The sequence below is a fragment of the Micropterus dolomieu genome, linkage group LG23, assembly GCF_021292245.1.
Source record: "Micropterus dolomieu isolate WLL.071019.BEF.003 ecotype Adirondacks linkage group LG23, ASM2129224v1, whole genome shotgun sequence".
Classification (NCBI taxonomy): domain Eukaryota; kingdom Metazoa; phylum Chordata; class Actinopteri; order Centrarchiformes; family Centrarchidae; genus Micropterus; species Micropterus dolomieu.
In genome coordinates this window covers 12,051,967-12,061,414 of record NC_060172.1, presented here as the reverse complement: position 1 = coordinate 12,061,414, position 9,448 = coordinate 12,051,967, and the positions used below count along the sequence as shown (strand labels likewise).

The 9,448-nt window shown below is 39.5% G+C and overlaps 1 protein-coding gene across 2 annotated transcripts; it reads right to left on the bottom strand.

Moving 5' to 3' along the window:
* Positions 1–9,448, bottom strand: zw10 (zw10 kinetochore protein). 2 transcript variants are annotated; one of them, XM_046040895.1, is made up of 16 exons: positions 9,248–9,448; positions 8,138–8,272; positions 7,894–7,995; positions 7,445–7,522; positions 6,508–6,667; positions 6,030–6,206; positions 5,631–5,828; positions 5,271–5,407; positions 4,605–4,787; positions 3,420–3,643; positions 2,960–3,031; positions 2,703–2,872; positions 2,401–2,531; positions 2,032–2,163; positions 1,285–1,487; positions 1–769 (listed from the first exon to the last, which is right to left on the bottom strand). In XM_046040895.1, exons 1-16 carry the CDS (start codon positions 9,350–9,352, stop codon positions 649–651), a joined length of 2,328 nt encoding a protein of 775 aa, XP_045896851.1. In that variant the 5' UTR covers positions 9,353–9,448; the 3' UTR covers positions 1–648. The 2 variants fall into 2 exon arrangements, with proteins under 2 accessions (XP_045896851.1, XP_045896852.1); XM_046040896.1 differs by having other exon boundaries at positions 6,030–6,182.

Genomic DNA, 9,448 nt, shown 5'->3' with positions numbered 1-9,448 from the left:
TGAAAAGCTGAGTATTTTGGTTTATTTGGACAAGTAATAAATACATTTAAGAAGAGTTCAGTTTAATGGCTTGTACAAAAAGAAATCTTAAGAGATGGAAGGTCCAGGGTGTCTGTGTCAGAACTAAATGGTTATTTAGAGGCATTGAGGTTGAAATAAACATCGCCAAAGAAACTCTCTCTCCTGAAATGACATCAGTACTGCAAAGCTGAGACCTCTGAAACAAGCTACAGATGAAGTTTGATTAATAATGTGTAGCAAAGTTAACCCTGGACACAACATCACATGTCAACAGATGGCAAGCTTACACAACCTCAGTTTGCTTTGTAGTGGTAAGCCCACAAAACTATATGACCGAGGCTACGGGATGCTGACGTAAAGAAGCCTTAATGTAATCTCTGTAGGACTAATTGCAGTCCGAGAATGAACATTTCCCACAGATTGATTACAACCAGCTGATATAATCAGCGACACCCCCTCCATCAGACAGGGCAACCATTTCTCTGTGACAAACTGTTCAACCTACATACATGTAAATGTATATATTTAACGCAACTAGAAAATGGAAATGAATAAGGCATGGATCATATTTTCCTCAAAGGAAAAAGTGCTATAGTATCGTTCTTTCTGGTCATTTGCTCCAAGGATCTATTTAATTTTGGTCAGAGCTACAGCTCTCCTCTCCGTATTCTGAAACAAGGCTCGGATCAGATTCTTCACCTCCGAACAGGAGAACTCCATCGCCAGCGGACCTTTACCGTCAGCCCACCTGTGGAGAGGAGTCACAGACAAATCAGCCACTCACACACATTGATGGAAGCAGTATAATGGTATCTTCCATAGCTAAAGGGCCACTCACATAAAATTCAGTTTGCTCATCATGAACGAATGTTTGTATAATGTCTTCTGTGGCAGTGTTTTTAATAGTAAGCCTCAGGCTATCTTGGCAGATTCAATTTTGACCATTCTTTAAAAAAAATGTCTCTGTACTGTAATCTATAAAATATAACAACTGGAAAACCAGTACATTATACATAAGAGTTTGTTAATTAAAGTTCTGAATCTACAATTTAAAAAAATCAGTTCATTCATTCTGCTGTAGGTAAATTTGGGGAAATGTGCAGAAGGGATAACAATAAGATAAAAGCAACTAACTTCAGCTGCTTTACGTAAAAAACACATTTAGGGCATATTACAACTTCCAAACCTGAAGATAATCATTGATCATTTTTATTTATTTATATAATAATTTACTGATACTTGATCATCACGTTTCCTTCTTACCTGTCGACTATCTCCTGCAGGTTGGCCCGCAGAACGATGACCAGCTCCTTGAAGGTACTCCACTTCTTCACATAGAGAGGCACTTCCTCCTGATACTTCTTGTTCTTGTTTTCCTCAGCCAGAGGAATGAAGACCAGCGGACCTTCCTCGATGATGGTTTGGCAGAGAGTGTGGAGGTGCTCCCCATCCTCAGAGGAAATATCCTGTAGGTTAGTTATATTAGTTTGGTGAGAAATGATTACATTATTGATCATCATCAGTGATATAATAAGGTATGCTATGAGTAGACAGTTCATCATCATCATATCTTATCAAGATAACATGACTTTCTGTGTTTTCTTTGTTAAAGATTGCTTAAGAGTTTGAACTCAAATGTAAATCATGCTGTATTTGTTATCTTAACCATTATAGTGCAGGTAATCCAACCCTCCTACGTGTTTTTCACCTGGCCTTTATTAGTAACCAGCACTTATTTGTCTGTGCCGGCCACTAGCTCATTGATTGAATATGTCGTAAGTGTGTCTCAGCTGGACCTCACAATTTTAGTCCCAGACTCATTGTTGTTGTTGTTCTGACAGTGCTCCCTGGAGAGCTCAGGAGATATTTTAAAACTGAAATGTTTTAATGATACCCTGTTTTTTTTCCTTTAATGTCCATTTTACAGCAGTAACACCTCTGCATTAGTATAAGACAAGTCCTACATTTATATAAAGAGGCTGTGATGAAAAAATAAATAAATAGACAAACCTCCAGCATCATGATTTTGGCAATGACCTCTGTGATGGCTGTGTTGAGGAGGTTGCCCATGGCTTTACAGTAGATGCCGACTGGTAGGACATCCTGCCACACTGTACCCAACTGCTTCAACTGATGGATGACCTGCAATCAAGCAAACAGATGATCCCTGGATGAAAGAATGTATAAAAATAAAGCCTTGGTGAGACTTATGATGAGCTGCCTCATACAGTCATAGCTACAGCCTGAAAGCTGCAATGCAATGCAGCCTTACAAATTACCAGTTGAAGAGTTGAATCACCATTTTTATGATACATCGTTCTCGTTATTATTACCATAAATTTAGCTTTAAATTGACCATAAATGAAGCTTTCCTCTCACCTGTCTTACTGCTTTGCTGGCTGCAATGTAGTTGTCTTCATCATCCAGGTTGCAGAAGTTGTGAGCGGTGGAAAGTCTCTCCAACAGTTCAGCTCTCTGGACGTTCATCTGTGCTAAAAAGCACTGGGCACCTACAGAAATTTGACAAAAGGGTGCTCAGCATATTTCAAGGCAAACTGCAGTGTAGGTATTGATATTTCATATGTAGAAGTAGACATTTTGGCCCAATGGCAGAGTACAAGAAAGCTCAGAAAGGTCATCAAAAACAAATGTAGCCAACAGTTGTGGAACTATTTGTTTACCCAGTTTCCTGAATCCAGGAACCATGTCAACAAATGTTGCAACGCCCTCGCTGAGGGGCTGCGGCAGGTGAGCTCTGAAATGGTGGCCCAGGGTGAGCAGGTGGTGGGCCAGGTACATGCAGTTGTTGTGCTGGATGGCTGCCAGGTGAGGGAATTTGAGCAGGTTCTCCCTGGATGAAACAGAAGACAACCACGATCACCTTCAATGGAAATGTGTTGGTTTGATCGCCTATGTTACGTGATGGAAACATCCTTACTTGTGGTACGTCGGTACAACGTCATAGAACAGCTGGAAGATGTTTCTCACAGTGAAGAAGAGTTGCAATGCACTGAAAAGAACAATAACAGTAAAGGATTAGATTTTACAATACTAAGTCACAGATGATTTTCTGACAAGCTGGTGGCCTAAGAAAGACAGGTCAGGTAATTTAAAAGAAATCCACCTTTTGTTGAGTGACATGTTGATAGGACTTTCATTTATGTATTGACAACGTGAAGGTCACTGCACTTCTGCTGATAGTAGGCTGCAGCTGTATTGACTTGTGTAGTTTTAGTGTTTCGTGATGATGATAGATCAACAGTGCTGCGAGACAAAGACAATCTGTCTGGGGAGTTTTTTGCTTTTAAAAAACACAGTAGGACTATTGTGTTGTATATGCATTAGGCATATATATTGACCCTTAGAGGACAGTTTGGTCTCTAAGCACTGTAACATACCATTGTGTGGAGCTTCCAACAGCTTCACACAGGGTGTTTAGTGCCAGCTCCATCAGCTGCTGCACCGACTCACTGATGCGGCAGGCTGGCAGACACAGACTCCACGCAGACAGCTGCTTTGCGTTCTCCATTGTAATCCCTTCCTTGGTGGTCTCTTGCTTCACTTTCACCTCTGATCCCGGAGAAGGCAGCTTGGGAAGACGCAGCTTGTAGTCTGGTGTGATCTAACAGATGAAGATTGGAAGAAACAAAATCGACTAAATACAACAAACAAAAAGCATCGGGAGATTTTGGGGGATATCTCAAGAAGAGCTGGACTGCAGTATAGTGCAATCTAATACAATAGTCCCCATTTTTTGCGAGACAGTAAAAGAGGTAAATTCCTTTGTTTCCTGGTTTATTATTGCAGTTGTAATGGAGATAATTAATAATTCTACATTAATTATTATTATATTACATAATTATACATATTTTTTCTGGATCTTATGTGTGAAAAAGTGAGGGTTGTTTTATACTTGCGTATGAGACTAGATAGACTAGAGATTTATGTATTATTAAGCTTTCTCTTTACATTGAATACACCTCCAATACCAGTATTTGTATCAAATTACATTAAGAGACTGTTGCATTGTGGGATGTTTGAAGCCTTAATGCTGCTCGGCTAGCAAGCAGATTCAGGTCCATTTATTGTGCATCTTTTGGCACTAAAAGTATTTAGGAAGTGAAGTTTAACTCGCAGTGGTTTTGTGTTTGGCTACCACAAAAAAAAGAAAGAGAGTGAAATACTGCAGAAATGGGCCAGAGACCATATCAAATTTCAGGCAGGTGTCACAAAATGTCATGATGAGGAGCTCAAAAGAGTCTGAAAAAATGCCAACATGCCAGAGAAAATTACTCTGACTGATACCAGGAGCCTGACAGGAGAGAGCACAAGTATGTGACTGATAAACAGAATAAAGAAATAGCTGCACAAATGTGGGATTCTCATTCTGCTGAAATAGAAGGCAGCCTATTTTATGTTTGACTTCGACTAACAGTACCTCTGGGAAACACTGCAAACAGCTAAACTAAACATTAAAGTAAATAATGTGCATCTTTAATATTTCCTGTTTCCCATTTCAGGTAATAGCATTTCACCAGTCTCCAGTTTATTCATCCAGACACTCAGCCCCAGCTCGCACATACTTTCACAGTGTTGTGCATCTTGGAGGTCATGAGTTTGCGGGCTGCCACGATGACATCCTTGCACTTCTTGCTTGCAAAGTGACAGTTGACATCTCTGGCATATTTGAGCAGGTCTGTGGAATCGCACTGCAGATACTCCATCTCCTTCAGAGACTTCTCAAACTCCTCAGTTTCCTTGATCACCTAGAACATGTACAACAACAAAAATAATTCAGTAAAAATGTACTTCTTATCAATAGATACTACACAATTACACAGACTAAAATAATCTCCCCACAAGACAAAGACAATACTTGTCTATAAGGTTATGTTCAGACTGCAGACCAAATTGACCCAAATCCAATTATTCAAGTGAGAGGAACCTCTGTGGCTCTATTTACTTCTATACGACAGCGTGCTACGTGTGACGTCATGTTAATACTTCTGCGCATGCTGGTCACTTTCAGGCCGCGGACAGCTCACACTGAAGTCTGGTATGGGCAACATTTAAGCAATAATGTGAACTGTCAAACAAAAAAATCGGGGAAAAAATCGGAATAGAGCATTGAGCCTGCAGTGTGAACGTAGCCTAAGTGATCTTTGAGAACTGCTCACAAAACTTAACAGCTAATCCCTGTATATTTTATGCATATCATTATACTATACAAACTGTTAATAGGTCCATACAGTGTTGTATTTGTCCAGCTGGCTACTGTTGGTGGGGATGGAGTGGAGCAAACACTCGTGGATGATGCACTGTGAAATCTCCTCCCAAATCATCTCCCCCAAGATGGCCGAAAGCTTTTTATCACCGATGGAAACATCTACAAAATAACAGTAAGGTTAGGACTTACCTCTCTCAAGCTCAATGTACTATTTCAACAATAAAAAGTTTGAGGTAAACATGTTACACATATGATGAATACAGTCTCTTGATGTTAATATCTCATATTCATTGTCACTACTGAGAACACTATTTGTAATTTTAAAATGGTCCACCTGCATTTGGTGTCTACTGGTTCTTTGGGAATGAGAACCATACTGTACCTAGCAGGTTTGAGTGCAGTGTCTTGAGCACCAGCAGCAGTTTGGTGTAGACCTGTGAAGGAGTGGATCTCTCTTCGTGGCTCTCCTTCAAACACTGTAAGGCCAGGATGGTTCCCTCACTCTGCTGCTCTGTTACCCTCACTGACAGTGACGGGTCCATCACCAGTGGCTTCAGCATGGTCTTCAACAGCACCTGACCTGAACGACAGAAACCATTAATGGACCAGGTTCTGACCTTGGATACATTTTTCTTTAGAACTAGATTAATAGATTAACTGGGACAATAAATCAGCTGATATTAGGTAACTGCAGATACAGTACTCTACAGTACTTTGCGCTGTGCTGTACATCAGCCGATAAGTGCAGAAATGCAAAACAAATATGCCTGCTTGCTCTTACTGAAGAGTTTGATCTTGTGATGAAGGTCTCCCTGAATGGCCAGAGCCTGCAGGACGCAGTGCAGCAGAGCAGGTGGTTTTGGTTCACCGTCCTTACTGCAAGCATGGCTCAGGCGCAGTTCCACCTTCATTAAGGACTTCACATCTGCGGGCTCTGGTAGTACAGATCCAACAGTCACTACAAATGCATCATGTGCCATGTTTTAGAAACATACCTAACCAGGAAATGCTAACAAGTAAAAGACCAGTTTATGAAGCGCAGCAATCTTTTGTGACATTTTAAGACAAAGACTGGAATTAATGCAGTTGTTGGGTGAAAGAGCCAGTGAGTATTAGTTTGCAACATGCACATAAAGTAAAGTCTCTTGCACCTTTAATACAACACTGAACACTGTTGCATTTGAAACTTTTAGCTTATTTTGTTTGATGAAACTATTTTGTGTTGCATAATTTCATCCAGTTTTCTGAGGAAGTCTTACCCTTTGAGGTTGGTAATCTCCAGATGACGAGGCCCTTCCATTCATCTCCCAGGTGGTAAATTAAGTTTTCTCTCTGGACAGTCAACTCAGAGCTGAGAGCACTGAGCAGTGGCAGCTGGGAAGTCTTCCAGCCCTTGAGTGAATCCACACTGGCCCTTGCCTGGAAAAAATATTATCAGTCCTTCAGTACATCAACATGCACTTAAGAGATCAGATTACTGTAAATAGGTGAATACATGTAGCACGTCAGTAGTCAGATTTCTGCCTTAACATCTAGCTCATTTAAGAAATATTGAATGCTTATTGTAACTGTATAAATGTTTGTCTACACAGAATGCATTTCGGCCATGTTTTTCAGTTGTCACATTAGTTCCAAACACTTTTCTTTTTTACAAGACTGAAAGGAACGGCGTAGGTGGTGTCGGTCACTTTAAGTGACACATAAACACTGATCCCAAAGGAGCTGCACTAATCTTATAACACTGCCCTATTTTCTGACTATTTGGCTTTTGTTTGTTCTTTGTCCTGTTTACTATAGCAAAATCATGCCCTTTAGCACACAGACACAGCATATTTTCCTGTTACTATTCTTCCAACATTTGAGTCCTTTTCTATAACAAGTTAAACCTGGGCTTTAGATTGGGCATTTGCTATTAATTATGTCACAAAAAGCTGCTGGGTAAAAAAAGGTGAAGAGGCAATACGTTACACACAACACTAACTGACAGTGATTTGTTGTTTGTAGAGCGAGATGTGATTTTGTTGTTGTATTTTCATATGTATTATAGTGTAGTTGACAGCCTGTTTGAAAAAAAATATCGTACTTACACAATTATCTAAATTAGCTCTTTCATGATGTCAGTTTTTGATTAATTGCCCAGCCATGCTTAATAGTACAGAGGTAAGGTTGTGTGGACATTAAGTAAGCAGCTCTTACCGTTTCCAGCTGGTTGGCTGCATCAACATACTTCTTGTCCAGTAAAGCTTTGCTGAACTCCTCCATTGCATTGTGAAACTGAGTAACACAGATGATATAAAAGTCACAGAAACACTCAAACATGTAAAGGATGGATGCTCATAATCTGTTTCTCTGCTAATACAATTCTGAGAGCTAAACTTTTTTTTTTACATCTGGATTACACAGACCTGTTCTATTTCTTTTTTAGGACAACCTTTTATTATGAGCTCATTTGAGGAAGAAATTAATAGAAAAGAAAGTGAAGATATTATCATCCTTATGATTTCATTATGTAGAAAAGCAACTTTAATTTTATATAAATGTTTATAATTGGAAACTCCCAGAAACTATTAATTTCTGAATTAAAATTAAATTAAATTAAATTCTGAAACTGTATTTTACTTAATAAATTGCTGTGTATGTTATACCTCTTTTAGGTGCCCAAGCATTGTTAGAATGATAGTGTTTTTCTCCAGCTGCTGCTTCAGCTTTGCATACTCAGCCACAGCCACATGGATATTCTGCTGCACCTGTGTCCATGATGCACAAAACACCAAACAGTTAAAAAACTACCGCAAAGCTGTAAATCTGCTTCAAGTAGAGCTGAACCCCGTCTGTTCTGCTCTTTAAGGTGAGATGGCTTAAGTATTGCTTCAAAAGTTTCCCACATACCTCAGTGTCAATGCAATTTTTAAGGACATCCATTTCTTTGGAGACCGCATCGACCTGTACCATAAGCTCCTCAGATCCTTGAAGACTAGGTAGGAAGTCACTATACTTCTTGTTTATCATGTCACAAACTTCCTCCTATGAAAAAAAAAACACAAAGAAAACAGAATAACAAAGAGATTATTTGCTTTAAGGGCGTGACTGCTTACAATTTGTATATAAGTACAGCCATTAGAGTATGACTACAAGTTGGCTATATCATAACTCTAATCCTCCTGTAAAACAGTAGTTGATGTAAACATACTGTTAATTACTCTGACTGTTCTCAGTCTATTTAACAGTGTTTACACAGAAAACCACAAGGACATCAACAAAAGAACATGGATGAATTTATTTATAAATTCATTACATATATAAAAACAACAGATCACGGATTCAATAATTGTAGAATTAACTTCATTGATGATTCTTGTTAAGAGTTATTATAGCGGTAAGGAGTAAGGTTATCATTTCTGGCTATTCTGATGCACTCATAGTGAACCGACCCATTGTAAGGCAACGCTAGTACTGCTTATATAAAGTTACGTCCTTAAGGCTCAGTTTCACAATTCTGAGCTTGTGTTTTAAATAATCTTTAGCCTCTCTGGGACAATCTAGTCCAGGTTTGACAGCTCTAGCCTTAGTGGATTTCTGTCTGGACCTGTTCTTATGCGTGTTAGTTTTTGACAAGTAAATTACTGCCGAATCAGAAGCTAACTTAAGCATCGTCCCTAACGCTGTATATTTTTAACTTTACTGAAAATAACGTTGATCAAGCCACGTAGACAGATGTCAACACTGAGTGTGCACCACATACGGCTAACTTAGCTGACGGTCTTGCTAACAAAATTGCACTTAACGCACTGAATTTAACTAGCTGGATAGTCCACTCTGTACTGGCTAATGTTCCTTTGCAGTTGAGAGTAGTTTCAGGGAAAACCATGAAAACCCAGCAAACGTTAGCCAAACGATCAATGAAGTTTCATACCGATCAATGTCGGCGCTAACAGGAACAGCTAACGCTAGTTCAAACTTTAATTAAAGTAGCTAATGCTAAGCTAGCTCTTGGATTACCTTTGTATCTTCCACCTTGCGCGACATACTGCTTATTTTACTGGACAGGTCCTCTTTCTCCAGTTTGCCAGAGCTGGCGAGCACTTCAGTCACAAACGACGCCATTGTGTTCAATAACGTTATTCGATTTTACAAAACTGTGACAGGTCACCACAACAACCCAAGACCCGCCAGGCGGTCTGATTGGTTCCGAGATGTCGG